The 22,299-nt window shown below is 37.4% G+C and overlaps 1 protein-coding gene across 1 annotated transcript; it reads left to right on the top strand.

Moving 5' to 3' along the window:
• Window positions 1-984: 984 nt before the first annotated feature.
• On the top strand, window positions 985-20,353 carry LOC112043257 (ferrochelatase, mitochondrial). The gene is made up of 10 exons (XM_052890427.1): window positions 985-1,252; window positions 3,576-3,697; window positions 4,782-4,947; window positions 5,751-5,868; window positions 6,551-6,652; window positions 8,272-8,434; window positions 11,110-11,265; window positions 13,524-13,640; window positions 16,017-16,144; window positions 17,669-20,353. The coding sequence occupies exons 1-10, from the start codon at window positions 1,237-1,239 to the stop codon at window positions 17,769-17,771; spliced, it is 1,191 nt and encodes a 396-aa protein (XP_052746387.1). The 5' UTR covers window positions 985-1,236; the 3' UTR covers window positions 17,772-20,353.
• Window positions 20,354-22,299: the final 1,946 nt, after the last annotated feature.

Here is a 22,299-nt window from a genome sequence, read left to right as displayed (position 1 = left end):
AGTCGAGGTAATTTCGTACCTACTCTATGGGCCCAACCTATCGTGTTCTAAAGTCTATTTTTTTAAAGCAGAGACTGAAATGACAATTAGAAACGTCAAACATAAAAATAATGTGACCATCATACAAAGAATAAGGTTGTCCTAACGATTTTGATTCGATTAAAATCGATAAAAATAATACAATGATACTTATAAGAAATAAAATAATGTACAAAATGTGTAATTATGATATCAATAACCAAAGTCACCGACATAGCACAACGTGTCACAAAGCTAAAGTGACAAAGGGTGGGGCACATAGTTCGAAGAGCCGATGGTCGTTACGGTCCCAAGGTGCTGGATAGGCGACCCTGCTGTAGAAAATGCAGTGTTGGTCGACCGCCCATTGGGTGGACTGACGACATCAAGCGAGTCGCAGGTATTAGCTATTATAATATGCAGGTGGCTCAGGATCGTGATGTTTGGACCCTACAAAAGGCCTATGTCCTGCAGTGGACGTACATCGGCTGATATGACGATGATGATGATACCTATAATAATTCTTATACGTTTTTTTACAGCTTATAAATTACTTTATACTATCCAATAATTAATAGTTTGCAAGAAATACTTTTCATCGTAATCGAATTATAAATACAATTTATTGAATACATTGATAAAATCGTGAATTAGTTAAATATTTTCATCAATAATAATAAATTTTTTGGTCCTTAACTGACAAATCGATACTAAGCAATCATTTAAATCCTGAATATCGATTTTGTGACGTCCCTATTTACTGCATATAAAAATCAGGCAACACATGAAACGTCATTTTTGTCTCTGTAGAGAAAAAACACACTATAGATTATTATTTTCTCTGTCTACGAATGGTACCTATTGTGATTTCTGTCTGTGGGTGAAACCTGAAATATTTATGTCATGTCATGTCATTGTCGTTGACAAACTATGTCAACACATAAACACATGAATGACACTATGTTTGTATGTCAAAATTCCTGCAATATGCAATTTTGGATTTTGTGAAAGTCAAATTTTTGGCTTTGGATTTTGGGCTCTTTGTATGTAATTTCAATAAAAAATATTTTTATTTCACATTATTGACTCAATTAATGTGAATAACTTTTAAATTTACCAACTTATTCAGTGTCATTTTCGTATTATTATAATTTCATAACTTCGTTAAGTTTCAAACTTAAAAACCACATAAAAATTCAACAGAGAAATCAGGCGAAAATGTTCAATTCCATGTGTAAGTAATTTAAGTGCAGTTTAAAATTTAGTGTATTAAATTAAATATCCGTAACTTTGTGTTGATATCGGTAACCTAAAAATTCTGTAAATAACGCGATCTCAAGTTATTTAGGCAAGCCGAAAATTTTAACTCCATTTAGTCATGTTTAGCGCGTCGTCATCTCACTATACCTTTTTTTTATGAAGAATAAATTCGCGCTTGACCAAAATCTTCGTCATCAACCCATATTCGGCTCACTGCTGAGCTCGAGTCTCCTCTCAGAATGAGAGGGGTTAGGCCAATAGTCCACCACGCTGGCCTAATGCGGATTGGCAGACTTCACACACGCAGAGAATTAAGAAATCCTCTGGTGTGCAGGTTTCCTCACGATGTTTTCCTTCACAAAATTGAGACACATGATATTTAATTTCTTAAAATGCACACAACTGAAAAGTTGGAGGTGCATGCCCTGGACTGGATTCGAACCCACACCCTCCGGAATCAGAGGCAGAGGTTATGTCCACTGGGCTATCACGGCTCCTTACCCAACCAAAATCTTACCTGATGGTAAGTAAATGTGGCCTTGATGGAATGCGCTTGCCTAGAAGATGCCTATTCACTCTCATCTTAAAGATGCCCAGGTTGTAAGAAATATGAAATATTGACTTCGGGAGAGTTCCATACCCTATCCATGGGTATAAGAAATGAAGATGTCAATGACATAGGGGTGGAAACCTGGCGTCTTTCAGTGTGATGGTAAAAATTTCGACGGTTTCGGTAGCGCAGTGGTATGCGCGGTGGATTTACAACCTGGGTTTGATCCCCGGGCCTGGGCCGATTGAGATTGTCTTAATTGGTCCAGGTCTGGTTGGTGGGAGGCTTTGGCCATGACTAGTTACCACCCTACCGGCAAAGACGTACCGCTAAGCGATTTAGCGTTCTGGTACGATGCATAGAAACCGAAAGGAGTGTGGATTTTCATCCTCCTCCTAACAAGTTAGTCCGTTTTCATATATCCTTAGATTGCATCATTTACTTACCATCAGGTGAGATTGTAGTCAAGGGCTAACTTGTAAAGAATAAACAAAAAAAAAGGTGACAATGGTACCAGCTCATAGTACACTCAGATCACAAACTCTGGGCTCTGCTTGAAGTTGGATGGACCTGGCTAGAGTGGTCAAGATAAGGGATAACAAATACGTCCATATAAGTCAAAGCAAAGTTTGACAGGATCCGCTAGTATTCTCTAAGATAAGATGTACTGTTTGTGACAATTAAAATGAATAAACCTATTTCTTACTTTTTTATTTCTATAAAAAGCTGATTTTGTAACACACATGCAAAATGTCACAGTCTTGTACAGCTGTGTAAACTCAGTTTTCAAACAGAATAGTAGAATTAACACAAGTTTGCCAAATTAACAATTTTCTACAAAATTAATACATGTAAGAATTCTATTCTTATTATCCTATACAGACTAATATTACAAATGTGAAAGTAAGTCTGTCTGTTTGTTACCTTTTCACGGCTATACGGCTGAACCAATCAAGATGATTTTTGGTATGCTGGTAAATGAGACCTTGGAGCAAAACATAGGGTACTTTTTGACCCTAAAATAAAAGTAGAAGGGTGTGAAATAGAAGTTGAAAGTTTGTAAGGAAAGGCCGTCATTTTTAGAGTTACAGTTTTAAAAAATATGAAATATAATGTATTTCAAGAATTTTTAAAATTCAACCCCTAAAGTGGTGAAATAGGGGTTGAAAGTTTACATTGATTTCCACTCAGACGAAGTCGCGGGCGTCTGCTAGTAATTATAAATGTGAACCTGTCTGTCTTCACTTTTCATGGCTAAACTGCTGAGACGATTTAGATTGAAATTTGATATAGAGATGAATTGGACCTTGGAGCAAAACATGGCTATTTTATAACCTGGGAAAATCCATTGTTGGATTTCTTAAAAACAGTATTTCATAAAAAAAAATTGCACAAATAATATAACTTTGAGATACATAAAATGCCTTAACTAAGCGGACTGTATACTATAATGAATAAACTAGAACACAAGGTTTGATAAGGACGAGTTAGGAACAACTGCCTCGATTTAACATCGAAGCGAATGTTCTTACAGAAAATGTTTACAAAGCAGTTTGCACGCTTAGGGTTCACTGCAAATGGTATTTATGATTGAATATAAGGCACGCTACATTCTTCTTCTTTAGTAACTACAAACAGATAGACCGGGTGTTAACTTTTTAAATATACTTGTAAGCTAAACATACTAGAAATAAAGGCATTTTGAATTGTACTTTTAATTAATGATACTTATTGATATATTCTGCAGTTTGTCCAAAGACAATGCTAAATCAATTGTCCAGCACAATGAGGAGTGTGAGCCAGAATGTAAAGAAACCCAAAACTGCTATCCTCATGCTGAATATGGGTGGACCAAAGACTACAGACCAGGTAATGCTTACAGATTTTTTACTAAATTAACCCCTAATTGCTTACCCAAGATTTTTTGAACTTGTTTTGTATTGAGTACCCAACTAAATTTAGGCCACTGTATCCAAAAACACACTGGCCACTTAACAAATCTTGCAAATATCTCTTCCTCTTTCCCGGGTCTTTTCTGCACTTATCCACTAAGTTTGACGTTGAACAAAGTATAGTATAATAATATAAACCTACTTCCTGGAGGACGCTACATCAGTGATGGAGAGGATGTGAACAGCCCGAAACAACATACTTAATAGTCTCTGGCTTGTGAGCTTCGGTCATGGCTAGTTACCACCCTACCAGCAAAGATGTACCGCCAAGCAATTTAGCGTTCCGGTATGATGCTGTGTAGAAACTGAAAGGGGTGTGGAATGTCTTCCTACTTCTAACAAGTTAACCCGCTACCATCTTAGATTACATCATCACTTACCACCAGGTGAGATTGTGGTCAAGGGCTAACTTGACGGAGTATATACGGAGGTCCTGGGTTTGATCTCCGGCTGGGCCAATTGAGATTTTCTTAATTGGCCCAGGTCTGGCTGGTAGGATGCTTCAGCCGTGGCTAGTTACCACCATACCAGCAAAGATGTACTGCCAAGCGATTGAGTTCCGGTATGATGCTGTGGACAAACTGAAAGAAATACGGATTGTCTTCCTACTTCTAACAATTTAACCCTCTACTATCTTAGATTATATCATCACTTACCACCAGGTGAGATTGTGGTGAAGGGCTAACTTGTACAGAATAAAAAAAAAAATATTAGAACAAGTATCCAAAGCTGCTCTAATAGGAACTTACCAAATTTGGCTAGGCAGGGAGAAAAACATGAGCGGAGGAGGGGAGTGTTGGTCGATCGTCAAGGAATTCCTTAACCCTACATGCATTAGTCACAAGTTCAGGACTCTGATCGGAGTTTTCTCTCTACCACGCGATGGACCCAGCACCTGCACGTGGATCCATGGAATGCTGTGGTATTTGTCTCTCGTCTCGGCTAGGATACTCTAAGCAATTGCTTAAATAGCTTATAGGCTAATCCAAGACGGTTTGCAGGTTGCAGATTACCTCCTCCGAATAATGACGGACAGGGATATGATCCAGCTGCCCGTACAGAGCAAACTGGGGCCGTGGATAGCCAACCGCCGGACTGAGGAGGTTAAGAAGAAGTACCAGGAGATAGGCGGAGGTTCCCCTATATATAAGTGGACGGATTTGCAAGGTATCAACATTATATATATATTTTTTTATAGTTTGTTACCTCTGTTCGCGTTCGGTTTTGCTAGGAAAAGGAGATAGATATGGACTTAGTGTAAAATCTTCTTTTCACATTTCACCATCACAGTTTAGGAGATATCACATAGTTTTTGGTAACATAAAGGCGTAACATAAAAAACAGATGAATTTACGCGGTGCGCGCGCGCAAACGTATATAAGAAGCGATGGATTACGTGCGACTAATTAATTTAGTTTTGTTTTCATTGGCGCGAAGGAAATAGCGGGGGTTTATGCGGGAAAGAGAGGAACTTATAGGATGTGTTGGAGTAAGAAGTGAGATAGGAAGCGTTAGCTTTGCGCGAACAACCTCACTTCTTCATTTATTAACTAACTAGCGGATGCCCGCGACTTCGTCCGCCCATAGGCCTCTTTAATCCAGTGGTATCGCTGTAAAAATGGAGTAACTTCTCCCGTTTTCCCAACATTTCCCTTCACTGCTCTGCTCCTATTGATCGTAGCGTGATGAAAAGTATACTATAACCTGCCCAGGAGTGTGAAGAATAATTGTATCAAGTTTTGTTAAAATCTATCGAGTAGTTTTTGTTTCTATAACGAACATACAGACTGACGAAAATTTTACTGATTGCATTTTTGGCAGAAAGAGAAGTTTTTAGAGAATTTTCTTAATTCTCTATGTGTGTGAAGTCTGTCAATCCGCATTGGGCCAGCGTGGTGGACTATAGGCCTAACCCCTCTCATTCTGAGGAGACTCGAGCTCAGCAGTGAGACTTACATTGTTTGTTCCAGGAAATCTGTTAACAAAAGCGTTAGATCAAATGTTGCCGGAGTCAGCTCCACATAAACACTACATAGCTTTCAGATATGTGCCTCCTTTCACTGATGAAGTTCTGGCTGAGTTGGAGAAGTAAGTAATTCATTCTAGCTCAAATAATGTAACTTTCTATTAGTGAAAGAACTTTCAAAACTGGTTCAGTAGATCCGGACCTAGCAGACCCGGTCAAGCTTCGCTTTGAATTACGTGCACTTCTTCCCTATCCCTACCCTACACTACCCTACTCCTACCCCTACCATAAAATATTATAAATATTCGTTAACCTATAGAATAAATCTTGGAAATTGTTTTCGCAAATAGAAACTTTAATTTACACAAAATAAATTTATGAACGCACGCGTAAATGTTAATTATTTGTCAGTATTTCTGAACGCACATATAAATGTCAATCATTACAGTATTTGACAGGATGGACAAAAAACATTTATGGGAAATTATTCATCTTTCATAATTATTTATTCGTCAAGTATTCATTGTTTTTAAGATGTATTCTGCTATTCTTGGCGGAGACAAATCTAACAAATCAAAGACTTTGAAAATCGGTCCAGCAGATCTCGAGTTATAAGTGTTGTTACAAACCCGACTTTCTTTTATATATATAGAATGTACTTCTTTAGTACCCCTGATCTACAAACTGACAAAGTACATGTCCCAATTTTGTATGGAGGCTGGGTTTATTCCAAGTGTCAACTAAGCTGAACAAATTATTTTTATCTTAATTGTTTAATTAATTTATTTGTTGTATAATTTTCAGAGATGGCGTGGAACGAGCAGTGATATTTTCTCAGTACCCACAGTATAGTTGTGCTACCACTGGCTCGAGTTTGAACGCCATTGCAGACTTCTATAGAAATAGGTAACGAGAAATAATATAATCATTATTTTAATTTTTTTTTTTTGTTTAGTTAAGTTCATCGGTGATCAGTCAGTCGACTATAAACTGATTTTTTGATAGAAGAGGATGTTTTTTAGGTTGGAGGTCGCTATATGAAGCGCCTCTTCGTGTTATGGTCATACATTGGTTGGTCCACCACACAACTCTTCCACGGTGGATCGCTTTAGCCTTTTCGTCTTACCAGGCGTTATTAGCAATTTGGCAAGACTGTTTGTGTGCTCTAGTAGTAATATTTTAATTAATTTTATTATTTTTATTCTTAATTGAATAAAAATAATAAAATTTAAATAATAAAACAAGAGGTTCCCAAACTTTCTTTACTCCGGTGGACCCCTGGTAATATCCAAACCTCGACAAAAAATGTGATTAGATTAATTTATAGATGTTTGGTGGTTTGATTCACGTTGCAGCTGAATCAACAGCCACCACGAAATAACAGTTTTCAAAAAAAAAAATATAGTGAAAATTGATTACATAATTAATTAATTAATTGATTGTGCACTGAGTGAATGACTTTTTTTATATTCTTTACAAGTTAGCCCTTGACTACAATCTCACCTGATGGTAAGTGATGATGCAGTCTAAGATGGAAGCGGGCTAACTTGTTAGGAGGAGGATGAAAATCCACATTCCTTTCGGTTTCTACACGGCATCGTACCGGAACGCTAAATCGCTTGGCGGTACGTCTTTGCCGGTAGGGTGGTAACTAGCCACGGCCGAAGCCTCCCACCAGCCAGACCTGGACAAATTAAGAAAATTTCAATCTGCCCAGCCGGGGATCGAACCCAGGACCTCCGTCTTGTGAATCCACGGAGGCTGTCACTAAAAATGAAATTGTCCAGGGGAAAAGTTATTTCAGCCAACTTTAATTTTTGATATCTACTTTCAGCACCAAAAAGCAATCAATTCACAATTATTCTGTTTAGAAAACTCCCCATTTGCTGAACCCCTATTTTTATGACCCTGGGACCTGGATTACTTTGGGAATCAATGATTTATAACTACATTATCAACAATCGATGTTCGGCTTACTGTTGAGCAAGTCCTTCTCTACCTTCACTGTTTGAGTCGAGGAAAGTGAGATTTAACTTTTTAAAATGCATAAAACTGACATGCATGTGCTTGCCCCGGACTGGATTCGAACCCACACTCTCTGTAATCGGAGGCACAGGTCATATCCATTGGGCTATCACAATTCGAGCCTATGCCCTCTGAATCGAAGGCAGAGGTCAATAGATGATGATGGCTTATACCCTCAGACCAATTATTGTATAGGACCTGCCTCGTTAGACGTTACTTTTCTGTCAAAGTATATGATCAACGATCTAATGCAAATATAAAAACTGTCTCTATAGTATCGATGTTAAATAGTTATAATCGTGTTCGTCGGTTAAAGAGCTCCATAAAAATACCTGTTTGTGTAATTGAATTGTGTAAAAAATGGCAAAAACTTCTAGTTTAGTATAAGACATATACCAAATCTAAGCTCGTTTTCTTCAGAAAATGACAGACAATTTTGTTCGTGACAATGAGTATGATACAGGTCCTTCTATAATTGGTCTGAGCTTATACCGTTCCAGGAAGCTCCCCAACATAAGGTTCAGTCTGATAGAGCGATGGGCCACGAACAAGCTGCTGGCACAAGTGTTTGCGGAGAGGATCAAGGAAAAGCTGGAACTCTTCGACAGGAAGGTCAGAGACCAGGTGCTGATCATGTTCACAGCGCACAGCTTGCCTCTCAAGGTACGTTCATTAACTTAACGAATAGTCCAAAATTTGGCTTAGTTTAGTAGTTTTTTTTTTTAAATAAATTAAATTAGATGTTTATGTTCTGAACGAAGTTCCTTATCGCGCGTTCCGAATGGGAGCTAGACGGAAAAAATTAAGACCAAAAGTTGTAACGACACTTTCACCCGACTGCGTACAAAGGAGAGTAATGTTTTTGCTTTAGTTGTAAGTCGTGACCTGAAGACAGCTGGTGAGCTCCAGGGTTCTCAAAAGGCCCCCCCCGACCCCAAAAGACCCCCCCGACCCCAAAGGCACCCGACCCCAAAATGCGCCCCGACCCCAAAAAAACTTAATGTCAATAAATTTTATTTAATAAAATTTATAATATAAATTACCCAAAAATGTCAATAAATTTTTAGTTATTTATAAATTGATAGTTTCAAAATTTGTAGGCGGTCGTGCCCTTGAGGTCTTGGATAAATATAGTCAGGTTTTAAATTGTAAAAACTCATCTATTTTATAGAAACAGTTTTTTATAAGCCATTTCTTAAGTTCGGCTTCCACGCAAATGGATCAGGGGCCCATCAACTGATCAGAGTGGACAGCCGGGCATTCGAAATACGGCGCTACATGGCCAAACGAAAGCCTTCAAACAATTGGTTAGATAGGCGATAGATACTTACAGTCGAAGGCCGCGAGTTGACCTGGGTTGGTTGGCCCCAGCTGACGGGCGATCAAGTGTGTAATGTGTGGAGGTCGATATTGTGTATTTCATGTAATCACCCGTCTGCAGGCTACTACAAGCCGCTTCCAGCTTCTTCGTGTTCGCTACAATTACATGTCTCAACGCAACAAAATGGTCACCCGGAAACCAAAAATCTATTTTTTTCGATATAACTTCACGCGTCTTTCCTACCGCGGTCAGGAAGCAATAGACAGCAAAAAAATGGCGGCGCTCCGCGAATGAAGGAGCGTCAATACTCCCTGTGCTAGATTTTATGACTGGCGGGATGCATACATGGAACTATGTATTTAAAAATAAAAATAAAGATATTTTCATTGTAATATACATATTATTATGTATAGATAGATAGAAGATAGACAGATATAGATAAAAGTACCATACGTTTTATCAAACTCGGTTCAGTATTTTACTCGAAAAAAGGTAACAGACTTATTTACTTTACACATTTAGAAAATTTGTATAAATACTCTGTTACCCATGCGAAGCCAGGTCGTGTTGCTAGTAAAACATAAATTATAAAAAAAAATTCAACCGACTTCCAACTCAAAAAATAACTTTAACTAAAAAGCAAAAAATAACATCCTACCTATGTGCTACCTTCTGATCAGTTTGAAGGCGGTGCCAAGCCAGTGATGTTTTAATTAAACACGTTTAAACTACAAAATTTCTGTGGTTCTTTCAGAAACAGCTTTAATTAAAACACGACACTTGCTTGGCACCGCCTTCAAACTCATCAGAAGGTAGCACATAGGTAGGATGTTATTTTTTGCTTTTTAGTTAAAGTTATTTTTTGAGTTGGAAGTCGGTTGAATTTTTTTTATTAAAATTTTTATTTTTTTATTTTTAGTGTTAGCATACCTACTGCGTGTGTACAGTCACAACCTATCTAAGTGGACAGTTCTTATCAATATAAAATTATCAAGTCCAAACACAAGGTAGCTACTGTGAACCGTCAAGGAGTTCTCTTCACTGTCCCTCGTCTTCATCACCAGACCCTTAATACAGTCACAACCCATATAGGTGGAAAGTACTCATGAATACAAATTAATCAAGTCCAAACAAAAGGTGACTGCTGTAAATCCTTGACGAGTTCCATCGTCTGTGTTTCGGCTCCATCATCAGACCAACTCCAAACCTTCATAAAGTTGTAGTGGTTTAAAATACCTTATGGAAACACTAACAAACGCACTAGCCGTCTCTACAACTTTCGAAAGTTCCCCTCAATTTCTCCAGGATGCCATCATCAGATCCTGACAGGAAAAAAATGGGACCACCCTGGAAGTAAACCCTTCAAAACAAAAAAAGAATTTTTAAAATCGGTCCATAATTGACGGAATTATCGCTGGACATACATAAAAAAAAAAAAAAAAACATACATACAGCCGAACGTAGAACCTCCTCCTTTTTGGAAGTCGGTTAACAAATGATGATTGGTTCGGTCAGATACTTGAATAATTTTCCACGAATAACATGAAATCAGGTTTCTTTATGCGATATTCAAGTCCCATTAGCTAGTTTAATTAAGTTATTGAAGCAGGTTACGATATCAGGATGTAGGTACGAGTATTTGTATGCATATAAAATGAGATGATATCTTTTGTTTTTTTTTTATTAAAATACCTTGTGTAGGGTAGTCCGAGAAGGATATGACGTCGCTCGATCTCGTCTTGGCTCGTGCCAACGCTAGGTGGCCCGACTTGTTTCCGTAAATATTAGGGAGTTAGAGAGGGGTAGCGATCGGTTGTATTGTTGGTTTGTTTCCCGGTGTTCACATCGGTACCGGGAAGGAAGGGCGGTGAATGTAGGAGGTTTTAGTCCGTAGGGCACCGTGTATCGGTGAAGTCGGGCTTCGTCATCCAGGCTATGTCCTGGATGTTATCCATGAGGATTTCCTCCTACAATAAAAAAAAAAAATAAATAAAAAAAATATATATATCAATTACAGGCGGTGTCCCGTGGCGACACGTATCCCCACGAAGTGGCCGCGTCTGTGGCCGCCACTATGGCAGCGCTGGCATTGCGCAACCCTCACCGGCTGGTGTGGCAGAGCAAGGTGGGCCCCCTGCCGTGGCTGCAGCCATACACCGACGACGCTATCAAGGTGAGGATCATGATCGCGATGATAGGAAATCCCTACAGTCCTACGTCCACTGCTGGACATGGGCCTATTGCGAGGACCTTCAAAGACAACGGTCTCGGGCCGTCATGGCTAATGGGAAATGGGCTATCCTATTCGTTAAAAACACCTTGCACCTAAGAAACAGTACCCCGACGTACTTTTTCACAAGGAAACCATGCCGGATAACCTCATATACAGGATGCTGCAGAGTATTTCCCTTAACTCTGGGGTTATATTCTTTACCGAAAATTAATTAAAAATGTTCAAGGAACATGTGTTCTAAAATTAATATTTTAAAAGAAATATTATATATTTAATAAATAAATAATATTTTTTTTTTAAATAGGTCTTATTTAAAAAAAAAAAAATAATAAGACCTTGTCAACGAACAGTGCATGTTGCCAGTGATGACATACGGATCCGAAACTTGGTCACTAACTATGGACCTCATTAGAAGGCTCAAAATCACTCAGCGGGCGATGGAGCGAGCTATGCTTGGAGTTTCTCTGCGTGATTGAATCAGGAATGAGGAGATCCGCAGACGAACCAAAGTCACCGACATAGCTCAGCGAGTCGCGACGCTGAAGTGGCAATGGGCAGGCCACATAGTTCGAAGAGCCGATGGACGTTGGGGTCCCAAGGTGTTGGAATGGCGACCCCGCACCGAAAAGCGCAGTGTTGGTCGACCCCCCACCAGGTGGACTGACGACATCAAGCGAGTCGCAGGGATTCGCTGGATGCAGGCGGCTCAGTATCGTGATGTTTGGAGGTCCATGCAAGAGGCTTATGTCCAGCAGTGGACGTCCATCGGCTGATATGATGATGATGATGATGAAACCTCCGGCTCCCACGTGAATTGATCAGGGGCCCATCAACTGATCCAGTGGGAAAGCGGGCGTTTGACATACGTCGCTACACCGCGAAACGAAAGCCTTCAAGTCAGATAGGCAATGAACTACGGTAGACGGGTCGCGAGTTGACCTAGGTTGGTTGACCTTAGCTGACGGGTGATATGAGTATAATGTGTCTAGTGTATGTCGAGAATGATGTGTTCTATGTGTTCACCCGTCTGCAGGCCACAGCAATCCGCTACCCTGCCACTATGTAGCGCCGGACCGAGGTAAATTTTAGAATGGAGCGATATCCAATTATGGCGCCTTTCGCGCACGTAAATTCATCACACAAATTTCATTTCGATCTTGTCTTTACCATTTCGGCGCCCCCTAGGATTTGGCGCCTGGAGCGACCGCTCCTTTCGCCGTATGGACGGTCCGGCCCTGCCACTATGCACTTCAATGTCCAGATATGTATAGTCCACTACATTCACACGCGCTTAACTTCGTCGTGTAAGCCGCTCATTTCACAAAGTTCGCGGCGTCAATGTAGCCACGGCCTCCGTGGCGCAGTGCTGTGCGCGGTGGATTTACAAGATGGAGGTCCTGGGCCGATTGAGTTTTTCTTAATTGGTCCAGGTCTGGCTGGTGGGAGGCTTCGGCCGTGGCTAGTTACCACACTAGCGGCAAAGACGTACCGCTAAGCGATTAAGCGTTCCGGTACGATGCCGAGTAGAAATCGAAAGCGGTGTGTATTTTCATCCTCCTCCTAACAAGTTAGCCCGCTTCCATCTTAGACTACATCATCACTTACTTTGTAGTCAAGGGCTAATTTGTAAAAAAAAATTTGTAAATTTTTAAAAAAAAAAAAATAAAAAGCCATGTTTTACGTATTTTAAAATGCAAGGATATATAAAAGCGTGTGTTACATGGATAGTAGGAATTATTTGAATTACTTTGTATGAAAACATAAAAAGTTTTTGTTTTTTAGTTAAAAATATATTAGTTATGCAGTTCGGCTCCTATAAGTGGACTCGTCAACACTTTGAAGTTATGGGAAATAGTCCCGAGCACCCTGTATAGAAAACTATGTGTGATAGTATTTATTAATGAATACATTAAACAGTATGTTTGTATGTAAAATACGTGATAGCCCAGTGGATATGACCTCATGCTTCTCCAACATTGCAATAATGAGAATAAAAAAAAATAACACGTATCTCAAACGGTGAAGGAAAAACATCGTGAGGAAACTGTATACCAGAGAATTTTCTCTTATATCTGCGTGTGTGAAGTCTGCCAATCCGCATTGGGCCAGTGTGCTGGACTATTAGCCTAATTCCTTTCATTCTGAGAGGAGACTCTTGCTCAACAGTGAGCCGTATATGCATTTTTCTTTATTTGCAGGCATACGCGAAGCAAGGCTGTAAGCACATGATATTAGTGCCCATAGCGTTTGTGAACGAACACATAGAAACTTTACATGAATTGGACATTGAATACTGCGATGAAGTAGCCAAAGAGGTAAGTAGTAAGTTTATATTTAAAATCAAATATGGCTGGTGGGAGGCTTCGGCCGTGGCTAGTCACCCTACCGGCAAAGACGTACCGCCAAGCGATATAGCGTTCCGACACCAAGCCGTGTAGAAACCGAAAGGGGTGTGGATTTTCGTCCTACTCCTAATAAGTTAGTCAGCTTCCATCTTAGATAGTATCATCACTTACCATCAGGTGAGATTGTGGTCAAGGGCTAACTTGAATAGAATAAAAATATATATATATATACTTAACTTAGTTATTATAAAGCTAGAGAGTATGTTTTCAAGCAAATATTGTTCTATAGGCAGATCCTATATAACAAAAAAAAATTGATTTTTTTAAAACTAAGGTTTTAAAAAAAATTAAATTTTTTTAAAACTAAGGTTTTGAAATTATCTATTATATAAATCTGTAGAGAGGTCAATTCTGTACATGAAATATATTCCGAAATAACTATCAGGGGGTGATAAGTGATCAATACTGATGCCAAACATGCAATTAGTAAAATTTTTGTCTGTCTGTCTGTATGTTCGTTATAGAAACAAAAACTAATTGAAGCTGATCCAACGGCCTTCAAGCATCTTTATCATTAAGGAACTCATCAATGTTGTAGTAACCTCGACTAAGTAAATGTTTTTTAACACATTGCTTAAAGCTATGCATTGGCAGGTCCATCACAGTCTTGGGGATCTTGTTATACAAAATAAATATTAGTTATGTATTGAAGTTATGGGAAATACTGCTGAGCACCCTGTATATTAAGATTAGCAGCAAATGTGCTCTACTTGTACGGAATGTATCTTGTTTCCTATCACCCTGTATATTGTTCCAAGCACAGATTAATCAATAATATACAGCGCACGGCACACGAAAGTGTCGTAGCCGCTCCAAATACATATTTCAAAAAGTAATACAATCTCGAGTCAGTATGACACGAACCGTCGCGTCAGTAATTTTCAAAATTATTAAAAAGAAAATGGCGTGTTAAGTTTTTTAATATTTTAAAAACTGTTCACAAAAACTAAAGAAATAAGATGGAGTATTTTTTTTTATTGGTAATTATTGATTATTATTATGGTTTACGTCATTTTTGTTAGTGTTAAGTTTTGAAATACATATTATGAAATAAATAAATTAATTAAACAAATAAAAAAACCCGACTGCATAAATGATACAAAAACTGAAAAGAAAAAAAACAAGCTCAGTCCAGAAGTGTAGAAAGCAATTAGAAAACAGTCGGGACCTATTATATTGAATAGAATGATTTTCGTCTACATTTTTCAATAGGTCCCGACTGTTTTCTAATTGCTTTCTACATCATTGCATCATTTATGCAGTCGGGTTTTTTTATTTGTTTAATTAATTTATTTATTTCACACTTTTTAGTTAAGATAGATGGTGAATTTCGGATTTGTTTGTTACGTTTGTTACATGTTACAAAGTACGATAATGTATACGTCCAACCGAAGTTAAGTAAATATTTAAAAAAAATCTACGGAACCCTCGGTGGGTGAATCCGACTCGCACTTTTTTATAATCAATATAAAATTTAGTCTATTTTAGGTGTTCTAAAACTTCACTTCATAACCCTCGCACCCATAGTCATCCGCCTCGCGTATATTGTTAGATAATTAATAAATAACGTTTTTCTAATTGTAGTTTTTTTTTAACATGGCCATGATATACCATTTTGAAATCCTCTCAAAGAGCCCTTGAATTTGATACTCATGTTGCAATATTAAAAAAAAAAAGTTTTTTTTTAACTTCGAGTCTATAGCGTCTCACAGTCGTCTTGTTGGTATTTTTTAAATTTCACCTATCTAAGAACACTTGGGTTATTGAGACTAATCTAACGATATCTTAATTACGAAAATCCGTCCAGCGGTTTGGAAGATATGAGGTAATAAAGAATATTACATACATACATACATACATACATACATACAAGATACGCGCGAAAATACATATTAATACATAACCCTTCTTGCAGTCGGGTAAAAAGTTCGTATATACGGATGTCAAGGAGACGCGTTTGTTTTTTTATGTGTTTCATCAGCTTCACCACGCTGCTTGTACACACACACTCTAATTCAACACACAAAAAATTCTGTTTAAAATATCCAATTTTCAAGTTAAACTGACCGGTTATCACAGAGTAAAGATCATACTCTTTACTCTGTGTACCGGTCAGTTTAACTTGAAAATTGGATATTTTAAACAGAATTTATGAATCTCTCATAACTCGGAAATTACTAAATTTCAGGGAGTCTGTTATATGGCAAAGTTAGTAGCAAATGTGCTCTACTTTAAGCCCTTGTACGGAATGTATCTTGTTTCCCATCACCCTGTATATTGTTCCAGGCGGGTGTGACTCAAATAGAAAGAGCAGCGGCTCCAAACGATCACCCAACATTCATAGCGGCTATGGCTGACGTGGTGGCCCAACACCTCACCGCTGGGCCCAGAGTGTCCAGACAATATCTCTCCAGGTGAGACTGGGTTCTATTGGGCTGGTGGGTCTGACAGACTTTGACGGCCTCCGTGGCGCAGTGGTATGCGCGGTGGATTTACAAAACGGAGGTCCTGGGTTCGATCCCCGGCTGGGCAGATTGAGATTTTCTTAATTGGTCCAGGTCTGGCTGGTGGGAGGCTTCGGCCGTGGCAAGTTACCACCCTACCGGCAAAGACGTACCGCCAAGCGATTTAGCGTTCCGGTACGATGTCGTGTAGAAACCGAAAGGAGTTTCATCCTCCTCCTAACAAGTTAGCCCGCTTCCGTCTTAGACTGTATCATTACTTACCATCAGGTGAGATTGTAGTCAAGGGCTAACTTGTCAAGAATATAAAAAAAAAATGACTGGTCTGTAAGTAAGAAAATCTTGGAATCCTAAGTTGACCCACTTCCCAGTCTTTGATTAGGGTGAAAATTTTGCACACGCTCTGAGTTCTGATGACAATACATGACTATACTAGAGCCATCCTTGAGGAGTACTGTTTACTAACAAACAAATTAGAAATGAGGGTAGACAAACGCAAGTCATTTCATAACTATTTTATTTTAAATTATGTATTGTTGTTATATAAAATATTATTCAAAATATATTAACTTTATTTAATTGTTTTAAGCTTATTAATCAAATTAATTTTCATTTATTTAAGATTAAGTTAAAAATAATCATTATTAGGTGTGAAATGACTAGCGATTTATACCCTCATTTTTAATTTGTTTGTTAGTAACTACAGTAGTAACTAGTAGTACTCCTTAAGTATGGCTTTAGTAATAGTTAAGAGACGTCATTACAAATCCAATATGGCGGCCTGCCCAAGATGGCGGACTGTTTGAAATTAAATGAAAGGGTTTGCTGTCAGGAATACGAAAAAAATAGGCACGTGAATGTAAATCACTTGAATCCAATATGTGTAATTTTTAGTGCGTGCTGAAAGCGTGTATTTAGCTTTTTTTTTTAACTATTTTTGTTTTTTTTTTTTAATATTATAATAATTATTCATATATATTAAATACTCAGACCAATTATAGAAGGACCTGTATCGCACTCATAGTCACGAACAAAATTGTCTGTCATTTTCTGAAGAAAACGAGCTTAGATTTGGTATATATCTTATACTAAACCAGAAGTTTTTGCCCGTTTTTTACACAATTTAATTACACAAAAAGGTATTTTTACGGAGCTCTTTAACCGACGAACACGATAACAACTATTTAGCATCGATACTATAGAGACAGTTTCTATAATCGCATTAGATCGTTGATCATATACTTTGACAGAAAAGTAACGTCTAGCGAGGCAGGTCTATACAATAATTGGTCTGAGGCTGTCAGGCATACGAAAAAAATAGTCACGTGAATGTAATATTATATTTGTAATTTTTAGTGCGTGCTGAAGGCGTGTATTTAGTTTTTTTTTTAACTATTTTTGTTTTTTTTTTTAAATAATATAATAATTTTTCATATATTTTAAATATGACTGATATATTATCTGTATTATTTCTAGATGTGCGCACTGCGTGAGCCAAAGGTGCAAATCATCGAAGGAGTTCTACAAGACTTTGTGCAACTTTGATAACGAGCCAGAAATGGCAGTTACAAAAATATGATAACACGAATATATCTGTAATACGCTCAAATTTCAAAATATAATTAAGCTTGCGATGGTTAGATATACCTCACATGACATGATTTCTCATTACATGATTTCATGTGACATGATTTCTCATGACATGATTTTACATGACATGATTTCACATTACATGATTTCACATGACATGATCATACATGTCATGATTTCATATCACATGTGACATGATTTGCTGTACATGATTTCTCATGACATGATTTCACGTGACATGATTTCTCATGACATGATATTACGTGACATTATTTCACGTGACATGATTTCTCATGACATGATTTTAAATGTCATGATTTCCACATGCCATGATTTGACAATACATGATTTCATGTGACATGATTTCACGTGACATGATTTCTCATGACATGATTTCTCATGACATGATTTCATGTGACATGATTTCTCATGACATGATATCACGTGACATGATTTTTCATGACATGATTTCACATGTCATGTTTCACGTGACATGATTTCTCATGACATGATTTTACATGACATGATTTCACATTACATGATTTCACATGACATGATCATACATGTCATGATTTCATATCACATGTGACATGATTTGCTGTACATGATTTCTCATGACATGATTTCACATGACATTATATCACGTGACATGATTTCACATAACATGATTTCTCATAACCTCATTTCACGATATGATTTTATCATATCATATCACGTGACATGATTTCACATGATATCAAAACAAATCATGTCACATGATATCGTGATAGCCCAGTGGATATGACCTCTGCCTTTGATTCGGAGGGCGTAGGTTTGAATCCGGTCCGTGGCATGCACCTTTAACTTTTCAGTTGTGTGCATTTTAAGAAATTAAATATCACGTGTCTCAAATGGTGAAATAAAACATCATGAGGAAACCTGCATACCAGAGAATTATCTTAATTCTCTGCGTGTGTGAAGTCTGCCAATCCGCATTGGGCCAGCGTGGTGGACTATTGGCCTAACCCCATTCTGAGAGACTCGTGCTACTGTTGAGCACGAGTCTCTCAGAATGGAGTCAGGCCAATGATTGACCCGACGTGGGATTGGAACCCACGACCTCCCGATAGTAAAGTGAGACAATCTTGCCTGAGCCAATACTTTTTACTAGGATTTTTACTAGGTATTCTTTAGTTGTTACAAATATTTGCATTTACGTATTTAATTTAATGTATATGTAAATAAATGAAAATCTCAATTTATAGAAATATCTGAACTAATGTCGGTTATATAGTAGACTGCAATTAAACATTATTTATCTATGTCTACACTTATAATAAATCTGTAGAGAGGTCGATTCTGTACATGAAATATATTTCCAAAATAACTATCAGGGGGTGATTGGTGATCGATACTGATGCCAAAAATGCAATCAGTAAAATTTTTGTCTGTCTGTCTGTATGTTCGTTATAGAAACAAAAAGTACTCGACGGATTTTAACGAAACTTGGTACAATTATTCTTCATAGTCCTGGGCAGGTTATAGTATTCTTTTCATCACGCTACGATCAATAGGAGCAGAGCAGTGAAGGGAAATGTTATTTTATTTATTTATTTATTTTATTTTATTTTTTTTTATTTATTTTATTAGGATAACCAACAGCTATTACAATTTCACATGTTAAAGATTTACATTGAAATAAATATATGAGTAGTTATTGCACAGCTAATTATAGGTTAACACAGCGTACACAAATTAATATTATGTCAATACTACAGTTGTCAGAAATGAATGAATGTCAAATTACACAATACAAATTAATATGCAACAAATGTCAGACTACAACAAACTAAAAGCAATAAAATTAAAAAACAAGTCACATAAAATTGAATATAAAAAACAAAAAAAAAACAATTACATTATTAAAGATTACAATACAATTACAATTAAAATATTATGTTATTACTATTATTACATGTCATTATTAGTCAATTATTAATTAAAAGTCAATTATTACTGGATGTCAAATAATATTAAGTATTGGTTTTTAATACATTCGTTACTAAGCGCTTATAATTGTTGAGATTATTGTGGAATAAATCTATATCCTTTTGATGTTTCACACACTCATTGAATAAGTCCGATACCCGAGGAATGGGAGAAAATTTGCCTAATTTTGTTCTGTAGGTCTTATGATACAACAAATTACAAGGGTATCGAGGCCTACTTGAGCGCGGTGCTCTAATCGAAAATCTTTGAATCATATCAGAACAGTCAACTTGATGGTTGAGGAAATGAGGACCGGGAAATGTTGGGAAAACGGGAGAAGTTACTCCATTTTTACAGCGATACTACCAGAAGGACCGGATTAAAGAGGTCTAAGGGCGGACGAAGTCGCGGGTGTCCGCTAGTTAAAAATAAAGAAAACATTTATTATAAACCTTTCTACTTAGATTGCATTCTACTTAGATGCTGACTTGGTTCAGATATTGATTTAGGTATCATACCTGCCAGTTTTGTATGTAAGTTTTTTATTATTACAATATTATTTGTTATATTGTGTTGGTGTAATAAATGGTTGATTTATGGTTATATTGTGTTTAATTTTACTTAATCTCTACATTTTATACCATGTTACATAGAAATATACTAGCAGACGACCGCGACTTCGTCCGCGTGGAATTTAGTTTGTCACAAATCCCTCGGGAACCATTGATTTTTCCGGGATGAAATGTAGGCTTTTTCTGATATAATATATCTCAATTGAAGCATTGCTACTTGAGATTGTAATTAATTAATAATAATACTATGTATTTTCGTTAAGTCAAATCAGTTCTAAAATTTTTGTGAAGATGACAAAAAAAAAGATTATTTATTTATATCTATTTATAATTTTCAATACCAAATTTCAGCTAATTCGGTTCAGTAATCGAGGCGTGAAACAGTAACAAACATTCATATCATCAAAATCATCAATTTTCGCAAATCTCGGGAAACCATGGATTTTTTCGGGACAAAAAGTAGCCTATGTGTAAATTAATCCAGAGTAAAACCCATTGCTATTCCAAATTTTAGCCAAATCGCTTCAGTAGTAGCGGCGTTAAAGAGTAACAAACATCCAAACAAACATACAAACTTTCGCGTTTATAATATTAGTAGGGTAGAGCCTCAATAGCTCAACGGTAAAGCGGTCGAACTCATCACCGAGGGATGGTGGTTCGATCCCCGCCCCGTTGGTCTATTGTCGTACCCACTCCTAGCACAGTCTTTGTCGACTAGTTGGAGGGGAAAAGGAATATAGGTCATTAAAAAAAAGTTAAAAAAATTGCAGTCAAATTAACTGTGTTTTACTTACAGTTTTAGACGACGCTAAAATATATTAATGTTTGTATAATTTTTCTTTCTGTTTGTCGGCTAATCTTTAAATGTATTGGGGCTGAACCAGCTGTGGGCTAAATCTCAGACCAATTATAGAAGGACCTGTATCGCACTTATAATCACGAACAAAATTGTCTGTCATTTTCTGAGGAAAACGAGCTTAGATTTGGTATATATCTTATACTAAACTAGAAGTTGTTGACCGTTTTTTAACCGACTTCCAAAAAGGAGGAGGTTCTACGTTCGGCTGTATGTATGTTTTTTTTTTACACCATTCAATTACACAAATAGGTATTTTTACGGAGCTCTTACCCGACGAACACGAATACAACTACTTAACACCGATACTATAGAGACAGTTTTTATAATCGCATTAGATCGTTGATATGATCGAGATGACAGTTTTTATAATCGTATATACTTTGACAGAAAAGTAACGTCTAACGAGGTAGGTCCTATACAATAATTGGTCTGAGGGCTAAATAAAGGTCATATCACTGAGCTAACACGGCTATATAAAAATAATACAACATCAAAAAAGGCTTTTACGGTGGTGCAGTGGTATGCGCGGTGGATTTACAAGACGGAGGTCCTGGGTTCGATCTTCGGCTGGGCCGATTGAGGTTTTCTTAATTGGTTCAGGTCTGGCTGGTGGGAGGCTTCGGCTAGTTACCATCCTACCGACAAAGACGTACCGCCAAGCGATTTAGCGTTCCGATATGATGTCGTGTAGAAACCGAAAAGGGGTGTGGATTTTCATCCTCCTAACAGGCTTCAGCCGTGGCTAGTTACATGTCATGTGGCAGAGGTCATATCACTGGGCTATCACGGCTATAGGTACATATAAAAATAATACAACATCTAAAAAAGGCAACGAAATTAACTTGAACCTGGATGACTGACTGATGATGACTCACCTTTTATAGCCTTGCAAATGACTATCGGAACTATTCCTAACTCCAAATACCTAATTAAAGTAGCACTTAAATAACCAATTTTCATGCTATTTTAAACTTTATTACTACACAATAAGAGTTAATCGTTACTTTCCCAAACCTAATGTAAACTTTGCAAAGATCTTAACTATTGGTTTAAAAAAATAAATATCATTTCAAACTTTTCTATTTAACTCTCTGTAAATAAACAAATAAATCGTTCAC

This window comes from Bicyclus anynana, chromosome 27, assembly GCF_947172395.1.
Source record: "Bicyclus anynana chromosome 27, ilBicAnyn1.1, whole genome shotgun sequence".
Classification (NCBI taxonomy): domain Eukaryota; kingdom Metazoa; phylum Arthropoda; class Insecta; order Lepidoptera; family Nymphalidae; genus Bicyclus; species Bicyclus anynana.
This window is presented reverse-complemented; position numbering and strand designations above follow the sequence as displayed.

Coding starts and splice junctions, on each gene's coding strand:
- LOC112043257 (XM_052890427.1), top strand. Junction 8,435..11,109: donor CGCACAGCTTGCCTCTCAAG/GTACGTTCATTA, acceptor TATCAATTACAG/GCGGTGTCCCGTGGCGACAC. Junction 13,641..16,016: donor GCGATGAAGTAGCCAAAGAG/GTAAGTAGTAAG, acceptor ATATTGTTCCAG/GCGGGTGTGACTCAAATAGA.